The sequence below is a fragment of the Macrosteles quadrilineatus genome, unplaced genomic scaffold, assembly GCF_028750875.1.
Source record: "Macrosteles quadrilineatus isolate MER2022 unplaced genomic scaffold, UCM_ALF_1.0 Scaffold_5__1_contigs__length_97177068, whole genome shotgun sequence".
NCBI classification, from domain to species: Eukaryota; Metazoa; Arthropoda; class Insecta; order Hemiptera; family Cicadellidae; genus Macrosteles; species Macrosteles quadrilineatus.
This window is the reverse complement of record NW_026542598.1, coordinates 65,600,879-65,620,531: the sequence shown is the minus strand read 5'-3', so window position 1 is coordinate 65,620,531 and position 19,653 is coordinate 65,600,879. Positions and strand designations below refer to the sequence as shown.

Here is a 19,653-nt window from a genome sequence, read left to right as displayed (position 1 = left end):
ATTTCACCTTCTTAAAAGACCTACTCAACCGAGTAGTTAAAGTGTTGATAAATAAAGATATGTGTAACTATATCTATGTCTTTACAACTAAGAACCAGTACAGTTCTTTTACAATAGTTTTGTATTCTATTATTCATGGTGTTTGTTGTAAAGGCTGATGGGGTGCCAGGACCTGTTGGAGGATGTGCCCGGAAGGTCCAGGAGAGAGAAGGACAACTCGTCCAGTCCAGGAGATCTGAGGTCCTTTGTCAAAGGAGTGACAGGCCGCAGTTCCAGTAAGAGCTACAGCGTCAAGGATGAAACTAGCAGTCAGTAGTTAAACACTACCTTGCATGCTGTCAAACTACAAGTTTGGTTGTTAAAGCATGCTAATTTATGGTGAAAAGTGAAATCAGTAAATTAACCAGGTTTTGATGGCATAACTGATTACTCACAGTTTTGAGGAGTTTTTTTTTTATAGAAGAATGCTAAAGAGTCCATATATGCATGTTAAATCACACTATTGATGAGTTTAGTTGGATTAAAGAATAGGAAAGAGTTCATTTCTCTATGTTACACCATTATTTGCAGTTTTAAGAATGCTTGTTGATTAGAAGAATGAGAAAGAAAAGAGTCCATCCCTGCATGCTACTTAAACTATCATAGTTTAAGGACTTGCATGTTACTTGCATCTGCATGTTAATTAGTTGTTATTTTCCCCAATACTTTAATTCTACAAAGAATATACCACACCACTATAGTCAATCCTTGATAAACTTTCACCTTTTTAGCTGCCTAACTCCAATTTAAGTCATCATGTATGTACTCTTACTTTGTCTTTGTGCTCTGCTAATAGCATTGTTCTAGGGTATCTATCACGATGTTATGACTTTGTGAACTATATAAAAAGAACAGATTAAAGGTTTCACAATCAAGGAATCAAGGTTATTCCTACACCTGGTTTATTGGGATGATAGTGTCATAATACAATTAAAAGTTATTGTGTAATGTTTATTGGAAATATAATACAATACAAGGTTTACTGGATCGTAGTATAGTTATGCTGTATTGTTCCAGATGAGATCATGGCAGTTATCAAGTTGGACAACCAGACAGTGGCCCAGACTAGCTGGCGTCCCTGCTCACAACAGGCTTGGGACCAGAGGTATGCATAAAATACTATCAATGTTTATTTGACTATACTTTTCATTATTTTTCTGTGATATCCAACCTTCTTGACTACCTGAGCTTGACTAATTGAGATTTAGCTAGTTGTGATTTTATTATATTTTGAATACTTTGCTCAGTTTGTTCATTGTTCGTAGGTTCTCAATAGAACTAGACAAGTCGCGAGAGCTAGAGATAGGAGTGTTCTGGAGAGACTGGCGCTCGCTGTGTGCCATCAAGTTCCTGAGATTGGAGGAGTTCATAGACGACATCCGACATGGCATGGCTCTGCAGCTGGAACCCCAGGGTCTTCTGTTTGCTGAGGTACTGTAGTGGTTCCTAAAACTATGGATGTATCATTTGACTTTCTATCATCATATGTTTGAATTATCCGCTTAATTCAAAGCCATAGAAATAATTAATAAATTAGTCCATGCTTGTAAAAGTATGGACAAAACTTCAAACAAATTCCAGTTTTAATGAAAGTTTAGTTTCAATTACTTGTTCTTTGCTATGAGATTCAATATCGCTGAACTACTAAAGGTTTTAACTACAAAGCGGTTAATTTCCAAGGTTATATTATGGCATGATAATAAATGATGATATCAGAGTTGGATACTGGATCACTTGAAAATATTAATGGTAAATGGACTTTCTTAGGCCAATATACAGTAATCCAGATGCTAATCCACAATGTGATAATCAAATTTCTATTGGAAGCCCATTAGCACAAAGGCTGTTAAATATCGCAAGACTAACTTTCTATAGTTTATTGTCAACCATTTTAGTAGTATAGCTTTTTTAGGGGAAATAAAACTAAGAAATACCTTTGACACCATAATTGATCCAAACCTTTCTCCTGATGATGTCAGAATAATATTTGTCCTAATAATAGTTCTTATACAAAGCGAGTAGAAAGAATTTATTTGGTTTCCAGATTAAATTTTTGAATCCGATGATCTCACGTAAACCCAAGCTGCAAAGGCAGAGAAAGATCTTCAAGCAGCAGGTGAAGAACTTCCCACGAGCCAAGCAGATGAATATCAATGTTGCCACATGGGGCAGACTGCTGAAGAGGTCGTCGCCCTCCATACAGAACTCTAGGACACACTCAGAGAGTCCACCTTCTACTGGTGGGTTTACCTGTTTACCTAGATTCTGAGTGCAGCTTCTTGTCAAGTGGTTGTCCAGAATGATTTTGCCATTTTAAAAAGATCAATTGCAGCAACTTTCTTGTTGGTGGATGTTTCTACTTTTAAGAGCATCAATACATATTCTTGATGCTATAATTTCAAGAGCCGTTCCTTGCTCTAGATGAGCTAACCCCCTAAGTATTGGCGATGCAACTTCTGGAGTTGCGTCGCAGTTTGGTTCCGGTAGATTTTGTTTTCTAGAAACCATTAGGTTCCTAAGAGTAAACTGCTGAGTGATGCTGAAGGTGGAGCCTAGGCAGAGCCCCCTATGCTCGGGCAAGGCTAGTTGTTTTACACAGCATTGTCTGTTGCAGGGAGTGAGGTGGAAGACAAGCCAGAAGCCCCAGGTGAGGCCCCAGACCCGGGTGTGGCAGGGCTGAGTGGTGCCAGGCCGCTGGGTATGGGTGTAGCAGTGCTGCCCCCGCTGCCCCCAGACATGCCTTTCCTCCCCTCCGCTGTGGCTAAGAAGCGACCTCCTACCTTGCCTACTGTACCTCCGCCACCACCGCCACCTCCACCTAGACTTGACCAGGAGGTAATTGATGGAATGGTAACGCACTTTTCATTTTCTTTTTCACCTATCCTTCTTGATTGCCTGGCTAGAAGAATACAATTTAAATTGCAATATCAAGTCTGTGAAGATGTTTTTTCAAAGGCAGGCTTAAATGTTTAACGAAACTGGTTTAACAAGCACGACTAAGGCAAAAGATATATATTTCAAATTATTTTTAGATTCCTAATTTGTTTTAAGATTACCCTGTATCATAGCTGTCATATAGATAATGATGTAAACATCGATTTAACCTACTGTAAAATCTCACTTACATTAAAACAAATAACGTTAATTTATATCAATAGAAAATTCATGGTTTATTTGCATAAAATGTTTTCATTAAAATTACATTAGCCATAAAAAAAATAATATTAGGTTTGGAATGATGGTGATAGTAACTTTCTGAAGGTGTATCTGTAATATTCAAATTCGAATGTATAGATAGTATTTCGTTTTATTTTCTCATACTTTTTATCAATCGGGCTCCAAACCTAATGGCTCGGAGATTATTTAGTATTTGACTTCAAGTCAGGCAATCAATTAAACCTTTCATGTTTACTTGCTCACATCAGGTTTGAAATCCTTTCCATGCCTTTGCTTTCATTCTGTTGGCTGTGATTCATTCCTTGCTGTCTTTGGCTGTTGGAAAATCTATTTGTTCACTCTCATAATACTTACATTTTATTTATTATCACTTTAACCAACAAAATATATCCATTCATTTTTACATCATTCTGTTCATAAATTATCCTAGTTCACTTTATCATAAATCTCATCTCATAAATTTGTCATTATAGTTTTACCACATATTTGAAAGGTTACAATATTTGTTTTACAATATTTCTGAAATTTATTATCAAAACATTATAATAAGTTTTTATATAAATTCTTTTTCAACATGGCTCAATATGCTGAAAGAAGTTTTCAATTAAAACTAGTCCATAAACAAGCTTATGAACAAAATTAACAACCATAATTTATTTGGTTTAACAGTTTGTTTTAAACTTACAGAAAGTTATCTTTTGTACATATACATATCATTCAATCTGGTATGAAACTGCAGTATATGTATACATTTCAATTCAAATTCTTTTAATTTATCAACTGAAGGTGTTTTTGTCCCAATGCCTTTTTTTCCCAAAACTGTTCATGTTAGTTCATGGTAATTTCCAGAATATTTTTAACATTTTTGTTTTTGTAAATAATGAAACATGTAGAATATTCTGGAGGACTGTAAATATTTTAAGACTATTTTAAGGTACGGAAACATCACAGAATAATTGCTCTTAATGTCCCTGCTATTGCAAGGAAATTAAGTTGACACAAACATGAAAATAGTCACATTTATTTTTTATCCAACCGAGGCTTGTGACTTCTTTTAACTTTGCCTTAACCCGCCCATAATGGCCTTAGAGGCCTGTGTGTGCATTTTTTCAAGCAAAGCAAATTTTGAGCCGCGAATAAATTGCTTTATTTGATTTATAGTCTGTTGTGATACCAACTCGACAAAAACTTTGCGATTGTCATCAGATTTTAATAGTTAAAATACTGTAAAAAACGTGTTTATAGCAAAGCAAACGTAGTTCTGGAATTGGCATGGAATAAAAGTAACAAAGAAAATATATCAATCTTATAGAAGGCTTAGATATTGACACATCCTTAATATAATTACATTCAAAGAACTCATTTAAAGACAAACTGTGTCATCCCAGATTGTTTGATATTGTACATACTTAGATGGTAGGTGGTGATTGTTACAATACCGCACTGTTGTTGTTGTTGCTGCATGTCGCACTCGCAATGTCCACAGTTGCAGAGTGCGCTGAGAGAGTTTGACTTCCTTCAGGAGGAGGAGAGAGGGGGAGTGAGACCACTTCCTCACCCCCCTGCACCCCCTACCCAGCCTCCAACTCCTTCTCCGCTTATAGAGTTCCCCCAGGAAGAGGTATCTCCTTGCATGCTGTACAGTGTACAGTACCTTGTAAATAAGTAATTAGGGGTGTGCAGCAAGTTAAACTGTAGCATGATACTTGTAAACTCTTTGACTATGGATAGAGCTAGACATTCTATTTCATTGTTAAAGTTGTAGGACTAGACATATAGCCAGTCTCGAACCAACAATGTCTGTATTATCAGCCTTTGGCTTTTGATAGAGTAGACATCCTAGCCCCATGTTACGGTTCTACCCAGTTTCAGGATAAAAAAAAAAACATTGTTCAATTAATCCATTGATAGCTGATGAAAATTAAATTACTAATCTCTTTCCAATACGCCCATTTTTTAACCAAGCCAAATTGAAAAGACTATTGCACCCTAAGGCTATTGCATCTATTATTTCTCATAAACTATCACAGTAATTAAAATCAAGGGAGAAAATAGAATGACCGTAGCACACTCAGTAATTATATTCTTTTGGAATGCACACGAGCAATTGTTTTGAGGCGACTATTTCATCGGCCGATCTGTGGATCATGTATTAGAATGGAAGCGTGCACACAGGCGATCGAGAACTGCGCCGATTTTAAAATCTGGGTTTTGCTGCAGATTCGTAGGCGAGGCGATTGTCGCCCCGAAATCTGTAACGTACAGGTTGTTATCAGTCCGTGCACACGGTCGACTAAAAAATCGGCCAGTCGCTTGTTGTTCTCCACAGGAGTCAGTGAACTTCAGTGTGAGTTGTATTGTTTTTTTGCTAAAAAAGGCCACAGATGTTATAATAAAAACTGAAACTTTCAACAGACATTCTATAGTAATTAAAAAACTTTTTACTGTCATCATGTAAAGTGTATAGTTTATGAAACTGTTGATTTAAAAGTCTCTGACTTACTATCGGATGAACCCAATATTTAAGTTGTCTTATTTTTTATTTGATCTAATTAGAAGAGCACAAACACAGGTAAATTCAACAAAGTCCATTTTAGGATAGCTTGAACGCACTCAACAAAATCCATTTCTCGACTAAAAAATCGCCACATGTGCGCCTAGACATAATAGTCCAGGACCTGACTAGGGTTCTGTGTGCATGTCGTGTATAGTGAATTTTACTTTTGCATTTCAATATAGGTGTCTTAGGAAGTGTTTTCCACTCGGGTGTCAAGTTTGCACCTGGTACGTTTTCGAGCTATGACGTCATCAAGATGGCGGCTCAGCAATTTTTGAATGCGTATATTTTGCGAACCGTTTAATGGATCAGGATGATTTATTTTTTGTTTGAAAGATATTTTTACACCCTATCTTTCTTGTATTTACACTTTTGTTGTAAACTTAATATTTATCTCACTATATTAAAAAACGTGTTTTTTATTATTATTATATTTATTGTTTTGCTTATAACTTCGGGTGCAGACGTGACACCCGAGTTGAAAACCCTTATTTAGACACGTACATCAACATTGAATGGCGAAACTGTTTTTATAAGACTTGCGAACTGCCCTAGAGGCCGGACTAATAGGCGTTTTTGCGCCAAAATTGGTGTTTTTATGAGATTTATCTAGTTTCTTGACGTAATCTTTTGAGTAAAACATATCGAATTTGGTATTTTTGTAAAGATTTTTAAATGTTCTACAACTTTTTTCATTGGTGGTTTTTTATAAATTGTATCAATAAAACGTTACAAACAAAAATAACTCAAAAATATTTAAAAATACAGGTTTTTGCAAAATTACGAAGAATGTACTAAACATACAACAAATGTGTAAATGTAAAACAGGTAGCATTTAAAATTATCTTTCAAACAAAAAAACATTCATTCCGATCCGACAAATAGTTTGCGAAATATACGATTTAAAAAAATCAATGGCCGCCATTTTGATGACGTCATAGCTCAAAAACGTACCAGGTGCGAACTTGACACCCGAGTGGAAAAAACTTCCTAAGACACCTATATTGAAATGCAAAAGTAAAATTCACTATACACGACATGCACACAGAACCCTAGTCAGGTCCTGGACTATAAAGCAAGGGCGATTTATTTTTGGCCGATTTTTTATCGGCCGATCAAAAAATCGACCGTGTGCAGGCCTTACAGAAATTTTATAAAATAAAAATATTTTATTTTTTTGTATCGGGACAGTCCAAACTTTAAAATTTGCTACTGGTACTAGGGTTGCTGAATGTTAAACATTTTGTTTTTGTTGCATTAGTTTAATGTATTATTTGTTTCTTATATCTAATTACTGATAAAAATCTATTTTTTTATTTCTTCAGATTTAACTTGCACACCCCTTGTTATTCTAATGTAGTGTTTCTTTATGAATTACTTTCCACTGACTGGTGTATATAAATGTTTTGTCTAAAAGTGATAACACTATTTAAATAATAATTTTCCTGGTTAAATTAAACTATAGCCTACTTCCTAAGGGTTTTCACTGGTATGTTGGAAATAACAAATAACTAAATGACTTCTGTAACTGTTTTGAAACTGGTGAAAACTTAATATAACTTCCCTACTAAGGTGTATGTTTGATTGATTATTTAATTTTTCTATGTAAATAATCTTAACTAAGAATTTTTCTTGTAAATACGCACCTAGTTGGCATCCGCATCTCATTGATTGATGATTGATTAATTTATAAATCCAACTAATATCTATATTAAAAAATGTCGGTTTTTCTTTTCCGAGTCCGTCCGCCTCTTCTACCCGACCGAGTTTCATGATTTTGGTCTTAAATTAAAGGTATGCACGCGTAGATTTGCCATCAAGCATCGGCATTCATTTATCTGACGTATTACTCGAGTTATGCACAAACGTAATTTGCTCCCTGTACATTTCTTATGGGAGATAAATTTGGTTTTTCTTTTCCGAGTCCGTTCGGCTATTCTACCCGACCGATTTTCATAATTTTGGTCTTAAATTAAAGGTATGCATGTGTAGATTTGCCATCAAGCATCAAAATTCATTTATTTACAGTATTACTTGACCAAAAAACATAAATTTGATTTTTTTTAAATTGTTACTCCAATTGAAGATATATTTCCTCCAGTTATAAATTATAATTACGTAATCCTATATGTTTTGGTCTAAGAACCTTCAGTTAAATACCAGCTTTCATTTGAGCCCTTGATTATTAAGATCGGACGTACCTGAAGCGCGCTGCTGAATTCCAAACAATAAAAAATGTAATTATTTTGGGATTTACCGACGACCAGTGAGTTCGTTTGGCTCTTTTACCCGGCCGATTTTAATGATTGAGGTCTCAAATTGAAGGAATGCACGCACATATTTGTCATCAAGCTCAAGCATCGACATATATTTATCTATAATCCCACTCTGCTTATATGTAAACTAAATTTGTTCCCCATGTATTTCTTATGGGAGTTAAATTTGGCTTTTCTTTGCCGAGTTCGATTGGCTCTTCTACCCGACCGATTTTCATGATTTAGGTCTCAAATTGAAGGTATGCACGCACGGATTTCACATCAAGCATCGGCATATATTTATATATAATCCCAGTTGGCTTATACGTAAACGAAATTTGCTACCCATGCATTTATTATGGGATTTAAATTTGGTTTTTCTTTTCCGAGTTCGTTTGGCTCTTCTACCCGACCGATTTTCATTATTTAGGTCATAAATTGAAGTCATGCACGTAAAGATTTCACATCAAACATCGACATATATTAACCTACTGTATTATTTTACCAAAAACTTTCAAGCAAACGCAAAAAGAACAACCAATATAAAAATTATTACTGTAAGGTTTTTCTATGACAAAAAATCAATATCTCCAGTATTGTTCATGTTTTTTAAAAATATGTTTTAGACTCAAAATAATCAGTAAATTGTAAGCTTTGATTTGAGCTATTGATCGTGTGTGAATCAGTATCAAGATACTGTATTACTCAATCAAAAATCTTAAATTTTATTCTTTCTCGAATACTATATTTATTTTAACGCTGCGGAGCAGCATGGGTCCTCTAGTTTAACCTAAATTATCTTGTCTCCTTAGACTCCATAATATGTAGTTACAAGATTACGAGACAATTTGAATGAAGTTGGAATGAATTAAACTTATAATAGGAAGATCAAAACTATATTTTTAGGCAAGTTTGAAAATTTTAAAATATGCCTCTTCTAATATCTCCAAAAATATTTTCCCATCAAATTTAGGTAGCCTATACATAATATTTTAACCTTACTAACATATACAGACACCATTTTGAATTAACCACCTTTGTCCTTACAAACTTAGAGGACGACTTTCCGCCCTGAATTTGAAAAGTAATAGGTTTAGTTAGCCTTTGCTAGAAAAAAATAATGTTTCCGTTCCCACCTTTATACAGTAATAAAATAATTTTGTATTTGCTGATGTTATGTTTGTATTGCATGCTAAATTGACACAAGAAAATAAGGCTAAGGCCGGACAGTACAGCCATAGGTTACCAAAGAGAGAGTCTTCTGTAATTTATAAAAAAATTACCCTTGTTATCTTTGCTCTGTACTTCTCTAAGATCTCATACTCTTTATTTATTGAGGGGTAACCTTCAGATGGAGGTAACTTTAAGATGAATGGGTTTGTGGGTCCATCACAGTTTTTACTGGCTTTGACATACTGTCCCCTTATTTTTTAAGAAAATGTACTACAGGCTGTTGATGGGCTATGTTGTACGTAATGTTATAGCCTGAGTACCCTCGTCCGCCAGCTAGAGCCCTAGAGTATAGAGACTCAGCGTACGAGTCTCGTAGACATTCTCAATTCTCTGGTATGACCATGGACAACTTCAGGCTGCTCAGTGTCTTGGGCCGTGGACACTTTGGCAAGGTAAGCTCCATCGCCCATTGACACAAAACTTTCCTTAATTCACCCGGGTGTCAACAGGCAATAAATATCCACAAACTTCTGAAAAGTCCCAAATATTTCCGTTGGGTCCTAGATGTTTCCAATCCACACAACTGTGGATTGAAACTACAATATATCTATAATTTTTATAACTTATTACTGCACTGTTAATGTTCTAATTTTCACTACAGTAAGTAATAAATGGTCAGAAACATAAAAATCTAATGCTTATCTCTTAAGTTCTTTTGATTATAGTAAGTGCATAAGTTAAGTTTAATTAATCTCAATCTTTTTGGAACCTGAAACAATGTTTTGTGACAAAAGATTGAACTTATCTCAGCTAATATGGATTACATTACTTTTCTATATCTTACTATTATTAGAACTTGTACTTTCTAAAGCTCCTTTTATCATCTAAACTTTGTTGTTTTGGCCTCGACATAGTCCAAAAAAATTACGTAAGTAAGTTCAGGGTTGACATCATGATCTTGTCAACAGTAGCTTAGTTTGATCAGTTTTATAGTTTGTAATTAGTAGAGTTTAAAATCATATTAATTTACGGTACCTATATAAAAAAATGAGTACTGATGAAATTTCTAACGTATACACATGTACAACTAACTGATCAAAAAAACATTTAACATTTGCCATCATTATTGCTGTGTAAACATTTTCTACAACAACATTTATCTGTTCCTAGGTGATCCTATCACAGTACCGCAACACCGGGGAGTATTTCGCCATCAAGGCACTCAAGAAGGGTGACATAATCGCTCGTGACGAGGTGGAGTCTCTGCTATCAGAGAAGAGAATATTTGAGGTGGCAAACACTATGAGGCACCCCTTCCTGGTCAACTTGTTTGCCTGCTTCCAGACGGAGGTACGCTTGTCGCTCCTTAATTTGTTGAGATTTTTAAGTAAATTCCTGTTGGATACTTTTGCAAATCAGATAAATAACATAATAATGAATGGAAATAAGATACTTCTTAGTCAGATAATACCTGGCCTGGAAATATAGTCAGGACATATATATATACTGTTTGGTGCATGTAAATGAACCTGTTTGAGCTCAATTGAAGTAAATCAAAGCTATACCCAAGCTGTCATTTTTTTTATGAATTTACATTGTTAGCTTTCTTGATATTTTATCTGCTACCACAGTGGGCGACGGTAAACTAAAATTAAACATAATCCTTAGGCCTTCTTGTTTCCAAACCGAGAAAGCGTAAAATTGAAGAACATGAGCAAACAAGAATAGGAATAATTTATTCCATTGATCTTTTTACAAAGAAATAGGACATGTCATATTCATTGCAAAATAATCATGTACAACTTTACATTTTACACCAAATATTTTGGCTTGTACTGTTTTTTTCAATATTGTAAAAGTATTTTTTCATCTTTGGTTGGTAATAAAAATAATGGTAAACAATAATCATGGTGTTTTCCAGGGCCACGTATGTTTTGTGATGGAGTATGCGGCCGGTGGTGATCTGATGATGCACATACACGCTGACGTGTTCACAGAGCCTCGTGCTGTGTTCTACGCAGCCTGTGTTGTCTTGGGACTGCAATATCTGCATGAGAGCAAGATCATTTACAGGTACACTAGTTCACTTCGTAACCCATGTTACAAAATTAAGATAGTTGTCTAACTAAACATAAGTTTAGCTAAGGTTAAAACCTAAAAAGCCTACAATTAGCTTGATTTTACTAAAAAAATACAGTTAACACCCTTCAACACATTTTATTGTTAAAACAGGGATGATCCTGTCCATTCATTCCATATTCATTTCTATTTTTGATTCTTCAATCATTGAAGACTAGTGAAGTGATAAGATCGAATTGAGGAATCGTTGATTCTTGATACTTTGTAGTTTTGAATTTTATACCTAGTCTAAAACTTCAGCATCGTGAGTTTTTGATCCTGCAAATCTTTTTCACTAAACGTGAAAATTTTATTCATCAATTTAACCTAAACATCTTTAGGCTAACTGGTTTGGGGTGAAAAATAGTAATAACAATATTATCTCCACAGAGATCTCAAGTTGGACAACCTGCTGCTGGACACCGAGGGTTATGTGAAGATCGCTGACTTTGGACTTTGTAAGGAAGGGATGGGATTTGGAGATCGTACAGGCACATTCTGTGGCACACCTGAGTTCCTGGCACCCGAGGTGCTCACAGAGACATCCTACACCCGAGCCGTGGACTGGTGGGGTCTGGGCGTGCTGATATTTGAGATGCTTGTGGGAGAGGTTTGTTGGCTTCTGGTCTAGTCAGTTGATGTATTTTTACACCTTCATAAAATGTTTCACGTGCATTTTGTTCATCACAAAAGAGAATAAGATGTGTTCTAGATTTGTAGTAATTATAGAAAACTTGGAATTAAGTATTTTTGTAGGGATAACAGGCTCACCTAAAATGTGGATTAGTTTCATCATGGCACAAGAAAAGCTACTTCTTTACCAATATACACAATTGTTTGGATTTTGCACTGTAACTTTACACAGCATTTTTTTCAAGGTTGTTTTTTGTGCAAGGGTTTATGTCAAAAATCTATACAAAAAACAAAGAGGAGAGATGGATCTTTCTTTCTTACTTAAGTTTTCCTCAAAATTGCCGTCAGTTGCTGTGAAATATTGTAGTTTATTATATGGTAAAGTTTTTGTGTTACACGTGCCATGACAAACCATAACAAATTCTAGTTTATTTGTTATAACCTAGACTATTGTCCCTTCAATTTCAAATGTGAATTGATGGAACAATTGTCCAATGGTTGGTAGCTTCACTACATGCAGCAAGTGTGTTTGTTACAGGGTAAATGAAACCTGATGCTTTATTTTAATTTAGGAACACTAGTAACTAACACCATGTTAACTTTTGTTTTCCAGTCACCGTTTCCTGGAGATGATGAGGAGGAAGTATTTGATTCTATAGTCAATGATGAGGTTCGCTACCCAAGATTCCTGTCACTAGAGGCCATTGCTATAATGAGAAGGGTAAGTGCTGTTGCATACATTATGTAAACACATAGACTACTTTCTTTAATTCTTGGGGAAAGGGATGTGTTCGTTCAATATCAGTAAACAATTGCTACTCTAGTGAGTTTGGTGTATGAGGAACCGTTTTAATCTCATCCACAAAGGTTTTAAGGGTTTGAACCGCTTTTCCAAAAAGTGTTTAGTAACCTTTCTTAGCAGAGGTCACTAGCATTAAATCTAACAATGAAATTAAAAATATAGTCAAGTCTTAAAATAGCATTTTATGAGGTAAACAAAGTAAACATTTTCTTCGCAGTCCTTATTATCTTTTAAGAATTATATCAAACACCTTTGATTTGATGACACTCCTTTATGTTTCACATTGTGTTAGACTTGGTCTGGTTCACGGTTTGCTCTATGATTTGTTCACAGCTGCTGCGTAAGAACCCTGAGCGAAGGCTTGGCTCCAGTGAGAGAGATGCAGAGGATGTCAAGAAGCAAGCGTTCTTCCGCAGCATACCCTGGGAAGACTTGCTGCTGCGTCGATTCAAACCTCCCTTCGTGCCAACTGTGGTATGTTGTCATGTACTTTGCAGCCCTTGGGAGTTTCTGTGTTTAGAAATTTGTTATCTTGAAAAAGAGTCTACAGTGTACTTTGGAAAAGAAGAGGATTTTTTGAAAAGAGATAGTGATAAGTTACCTGAGAAAGTTATGAGTTTAGTGGTTAATTGTGTATGTTTTAACCCTGGACTCTAACTTTCTCTGGTAATTTAACTGAACTCTTTCCATAAAACAAATCACAGTCAGCAACTTTGCTTTATTTAAATTATAACCTTAAGATAAGGCTAATTCAATGACCTTTTTCTGAATTAAATGGTAAATATTTTTATTTAAAAAAAGTTTAACTGAAATAAAGCTGTTGTCTTTAGTAAGTAACAAGTAAACATCATTCATTCTATGAGAGCAATACTGTGGTAAAGTTTTGCAGTAATATTTTTTACACAGAGATGCATCTAGTGATATTTCAGATTTAAAATAGTTTTCAGCCCTTGAAAAGGAAATTAAGTGTAATCTTTATTTCAAAAGTGTATATCAATAATAAATCCTCTAAAGTGAAGATAATTTAGTGAAGTTTACCGGGCTATCTTCTTTATATGTTAAGAGCAGACCATTGCATTTTTAATACCCTCTTGCCTATCAACCAGTTGTATCTATTTTGCCCAAAACAATGTGAAAGGTCTAAGACTAACATTGTATGTTGGTCACACAGCATGGCGTGGAAGACGTGAGTAACTTTGATGAAGAGTTTACGTCAGAACTGCCTCAGCTGACTCCTCCCAAGGACCCACGACCTCTCACTGACGATGAGCAGACACTCTTCAGAGACTTCACTTACATGGCTGACTGGTGTTGATGTGGAAATTGGGTAAATTGGTAATTTTCATCTTTGGTTCACTAACAATTTGTGTTTCAAAGTTATAAGGATATTAATTAGACGCCTGGCAATGAATACAAACCCTTTAAGAAGCACAATGCCTTTGTTAAAAATTCAGTCTTGGAAAATTTCAATTTCGTACAGTTCACGCGGCGGCAGCTAGGTAGTATGTCTAGTGCGCGGCCAAGTCAGCTGACTGAGTGAGAGAGAGTGAGACAAAGAATCGGCTTAGAGAGAGAGAGACAGAGACAGAGTAGCACGGCCGCCGTGCGAGCGATCCTAGCGGAGGCCACACGAAGCTCATTTTAGCGATAAAATTCCATTCTGAATATTATCCATAACATGTAGCTTCTTAAAGGGTTTGTATTCCTTGCGCTGGGTCATCTACCTAAAGCATTGTGTAGAATTTCAGATTAGGTGGTTGAGTAGTTATCATTCAAGTATGACAGATTTATCTAGTTTTCTTATGTTATTGGTTTAATACCATCTTGTAAATGATTAAAGTTTGAGTGTGGATGTATCAGATGTGTTTGAATACATATTTTATAATATTTGCATAAAAATAGTAAATTTCTTACAAATTATAACCTAGTTGTACTCTCATATTTCTAGCTGTGGTCTAATTGTATGGTGGATGATACAATCATCTTTTTTCTTCTAGTCTTCAAGATGAAACGTCTACATGCAAGATTTGACCTTTTTCATTTAGAGTTGATATGAGTTAGGGTCTCAAAGTGTTTTGTACTTAGTTAAATATTCATTATTTTGTGCCAACCCCATAAATAGAGGCTCTATTGAATAATAAATAGTCTATAAACAGCATTTTATTTTACTACTTGGGCTGCAGCGTTAGGGTGTGATAATATGAAACTTATTATTAATATGCAAGAAATTATGTAGTTGGGCTTTTTTATGCACCAATCTTCTTAATAGTTTTCTAGTTGACATACAGTAGAACCCCGGTTAACCGAATTGGGGTTAACCGAAACAGTTCCATAAAATAATACAGGTATAAAATATGCTTTAGTAACTTCAGTGGTTTAGTTTAAAGTATTTTCTAAACCATAGTAACATTTTTGTAGCTGAAATAAAACATTGTATTATATAAACTTTGTTTTAAATTAGTTTTTCCTACACACCGTGGTAATACATAGGCTATTTTTAGCATATGACGGGTTAACCAAAATATTGGTTATCCGAAACGGCTCTCCCTGCCTTATTTCGGTTAACCAGGGTTCTACTGCATCTACATGTTGATTAAACCTCTGTAAGTTAAATGTATTAAGTGCAAATATAATTTAAAATATGCAAACTAATTTGTTTACTCTTATTTTTCAGGTGACCTGAGCTCAATTTGAAACCCGGTTTTTGACTATCTTTTTCACGGCAATGAAAGTTTTATATTTATGAGCTGCCTTATACTTGATATATTTACTATTTTACTATTATTGGATAAATCACTGATATATCATTAAACCTGTTATAGTAAAATAGGTGCTGTTGTGAAGTTTTGATCAAACAATCAAATTTTGTTTAACTCTGTTTACATATAAATATACCTTTGATATTTTGTAAGTTAATTAAATTGTTTCAATTCCTATAATTTAGTTGTATTGTAGTTTTTTATTGAGCAAACACATATCATTGATCTAACATTTTATATAAAATAAAAGTGGTTCAAATGATCCGAAACAGCTATTAATAATATTTTAGAGCATTAAGGGCAGGTTTATTTCTACTTATTTTTATAAAATTCTCCAGTATTTGTCATTTTTTAACTCAACATTTTACAATGCATGTAATTTTCTTAAAGTCAATAGACAAGCTCAACATTTTCAGTTAGGTGCTGGTTTTTGGGAACCAGCCAACAAAGAAATTGCACATAAATCCCCTCCACCTCGAACAATTGTTGAGGTCTGCATCCCAGCTATTTGGTTGTAACAGTTTTTATTGATCGATAGTCGTAATCAAGTTGTACATTTTCAGTTGTAAATATCGTGTAAATACGGTCTATAACACAATACCAAGGCAGCTAGCTGAGTGAGACGTGCCTTTATGAGGGACTGGGTGATTTATAAAGTTGTATATCATTCTTATATTTGATGTAGCTGATCAATTACATCAGTTTTGTATTGAATAGTTTTATATTGATTATCATCACACCCAGTGCAGTGTTGTTTACTTTCCCGTTCGTTCCCAGCATTCTTATTATCCTACATAAAATCAAAGGTTTAAGAGGTGGCTAGTCATGTCTTGTGTTTATAAGTGAGTTTGACAGGCAAACTGGAGTATCCCGTATAAACTCATCGAAACCTTATTCTAAAACATTGATAAAGAATTGGCTTTTACATGTGAAAAATAATAGCAAAACTGATTCAGTCAATGCGAGGCAGATTGTGAGAGAATGTTTTCAAGAATGTTTCTAGCCACCTCTTATGAAACTTGAAAACACACAAGCATACAAGTAATAAAGCATATTTTAACTTTATCATGAGTATTATTTTTATTTATGTATGTTTAAACACTTTTTCATATTTTACATGGGTGTTATTTAACAGCTAAGTTTTTCTCATTTACAACAACAAAAAGTTTAAATCAAATTAAAGAGTGATGCTTATGAATTTATTTTACAATTGTGCAGAATTTTACAACTTTATTTCAGCTGCTTCTTTTCAGAGTGAAGTTTATACACATAAGATCGTGTATTTTTGCTACTCAAACAAAGATATTTTGCTGATATTCAGGCTACTAGGTGTTAATATATAAAGAATGTCTATATAATTGATATATAAAAGCTATATTCTACTCAAACTTTTCATCTAAGTTCTGAGATTTTAAACACCTAATCTAGCAATATACTTTGCCTTTTAGATACATTAATGCTTTTCATTAAAATCCAAAATGCATTTTATATATTTATTATTTACCCTAGGAATTATTGACAATAAACACATTGTGAAAAGTGATACGACTGCCATTTTTGGTAGTTGTGCTATGAAACGTTGTGGTTTTTATATTCAACAGTTTGCTCAAAGAATTGAAATAATTTAAATCGAGGTTTTTAAACTGATCACACATATGATGACTCTGAACAACCTGTACGTGAAAGTAACATGATTACGAATACCACTATAAGTATTATTATGTATTTTAAACAGTGTTTTATATGAATAGAGGAGATATTTAAATGGATTTTAAAAGATTGTATCAATATAGTATTGCTTATTTTTATAGATCCTGTTTTAATGGTTGTTTTATTTGAAATAATTAATTTGTCACTGAACGACTGATTGAGGCTGCTTTTTTGAAGTATTTTCACAAACGATAATGATTCTAAAGCATGTTAATTTATGATAAATCACAGATTTATAGCATTTATGTGCATGTTATTAGATATATAAATATATATTTGGATATTTTATTTTTATTGCAACTGTTACGTTTGAGATTTTGAAGCTTGCAGGTCTGTATAACAAAACCTGACACTTTTGTCGGTTGTTTTTAAAGTTTTGTAAAATGTTCAAGAACTAATTTTATATTAGCTTTAGCTAGTGATGTCTATGCGAATGTTTTGTTTCTATTCTCACTGCTTATTGTGAATATGTATAAATAAATGTAAAAATATTCTAACCTGGTTTTGAAATTGCCTTAGCTAACATTAACTATTAAGATGCTCATTATGACTAGCTTGATAGTCATATAATCAATTTTAAATCAATATTTCTCTAGGTATTTTACTATTTTAAGGTCTTTAAATTTAAACCTGTTTGAGTTAACAATTTTTAACTTTTTATTTGTAAAATATCGGATGACCTTTTGCTTTGTAATTTACACTGTATGATAATATGAATCTAAAAATGTTGTAATAATAAGCAATTTAAAATTAACTGTCGGCTTGTTTACCTTTCCATAACATAATAAATTATGGTTTAACATACAATCGGAAAGGTGTGAATGATCATCAATTATTTATAGATGATTATCAATTGTTATGTACTCTACTCTTTAAAAAATCACAATTTTTATGTAATCATTAAGCACATTTTAAACTTAAGCTGGCTTGTGGACTGTTTCTAACATGCTTAAAATTTTGTATTATCTTGAAATATACAGTCAGTCCTTGAATTATAATAAAACTCTTTTAAGGAGGCGTTTTGTTCTCCACATTAAACTAAGAGAGGTTCTATATTTACTGCACCTTTTTTCAATGTATCTCACACATTGTATTACCTATCAAATGTATACCAAAAGTTATTGGTTATGTATATGGTCCTAAAAATGCCAGTAAAAGTGCCACACAAAAAAAATATTGATAAGAAGAAATATTATTCTACCTTTTTTTATGATAGCATATCATTGTAATTGTTATAAAGCAAAAGGTCTCTCTAAATATGACGGTTTTACTCTGGAGAAATGAGGACAACGTAGTTCTATATTTTAAAATTCCGCCTTATTTTTTTCCATGCCTGTAAGGGAATAATATATCTTACATGGTTAATAAATGCATCCAAAATGTTTATTTATAAGCTATTTATCAAGCTCTTATGATTGTATATTACCTGTTTTATAATGGTTTTTATTTCAGTTTCCTATAAAGGCACTAAAATCTTCCCAGACTGTTAAATGGGTTTTAACTTAAATGTTAGTTCCTCATTTCTACAGAGCCCACTTCCTATGAATCACACATTGCTCATAACTACCATATGCCAAATTAATACCTAAACAGTTGTATGTGAACTGGTGATATTGACTGCCAGTAGGCAAGATCAAGTTTTTGGTCTATTTTAATGTTATTATTACTGTTACATTCACTAGAAATAAATCACATTTTAGTCTATTGTGTGTGTTTTATTTTATCCTTGTTACATACCTTTTTGTTAAGTAATTTGGCTTTTTTACAATCAATTTAGAAGAATTTCAATGTTGATTTCATATTAAATTGTGGTGTTGATTGTTCCATGGTGCAAATTTAATCATAATGGAATCAAGTTTCTATTTGTTTATACTTTGTTAAGTACAAAATGAAATCAGGGTGGCTAGTGACCTGGAAAACCTGGAAATGTCAGGGAATATTAAATATCTGGAAAAGTCATGGAAAAGTCAGGGAATTTTGTCATAAGTCAGAGAAAATTGTAAAATGTTCAACATAATTTTAATAATTGTTAGGAAAGATCGAGAGTATGTGTGCCGTGTGGGTAAAAACTAAGAAATATGTCTTTACAAATAAATTTTGTGTTTTTGTACAAATTAAATTTTATTCTAAACTGCGTATCATCTTAACTCAGTTTAATTTTATTAAGGTAAGTTGCAAAGTTTGAATATAAGCTAGCCTGTATCTATAGATTTTATGTATGTTTTTCATGTAAACAAACATAAGATATTCTTCAGATAAAGATTAGTCCTTTTGAAGAATTAGTTAGGTAGTATTAAAATTGTAATTTTGAATTTGTCGATCAGGGAAAGTTTAAAAAAATCATGGAATTGTCAAAGACGGAAAAGTCAAGGAATTTTTCAATGTGATTTCACTAGCCACCCTGGAAATACTCTGAAGCTTTTCATTCAG

At 33.6% G+C, this 19,653-nt stretch overlaps 1 protein-coding gene across 1 annotated transcript in view; it reads left to right on the top strand.

Annotated features, from left to right (window-relative positions):
• Window positions 1–18,927, top strand: part of LOC128995654 (serine/threonine-protein kinase N-like) — a 91,105-nt gene extending 72,178 nt beyond the window's left edge. The window contains exons 18-31 of the mRNA XM_054420671.1: window positions 154–308; window positions 1,057–1,144; window positions 1,305–1,470; window positions 2,084–2,279; window positions 2,654–2,874; window positions 4,703–4,837; window positions 9,513–9,653; window positions 10,372–10,551; window positions 11,123–11,274; window positions 11,710–11,929; window positions 12,566–12,673; window positions 13,088–13,228; window positions 13,926–14,081; window positions 15,429–18,927. Of these exons, the coding sequence (XP_054276646.1) occupies window positions 154–308; window positions 1,057–1,144; window positions 1,305–1,470; window positions 2,084–2,279; window positions 2,654–2,874; window positions 4,703–4,837; window positions 9,513–9,653; window positions 10,372–10,551; window positions 11,123–11,274; window positions 11,710–11,929; window positions 12,566–12,673; window positions 13,088–13,228; window positions 13,926–14,069 (2,047 nt within the window). The 3' untranslated portion in view covers window positions 14,070–14,081; window positions 15,429–18,927. The remainder of the gene's footprint in view (window positions 1–153; window positions 309–1,056; window positions 1,145–1,304; window positions 1,471–2,083; window positions 2,280–2,653; window positions 2,875–4,702; window positions 4,838–9,512; window positions 9,654–10,371; window positions 10,552–11,122; window positions 11,275–11,709; window positions 11,930–12,565; window positions 12,674–13,087; window positions 13,229–13,925; window positions 14,082–15,428) is intronic.
• The last annotated feature ends 726 nt before the right edge of the window (window positions 18,928–19,653 follow it).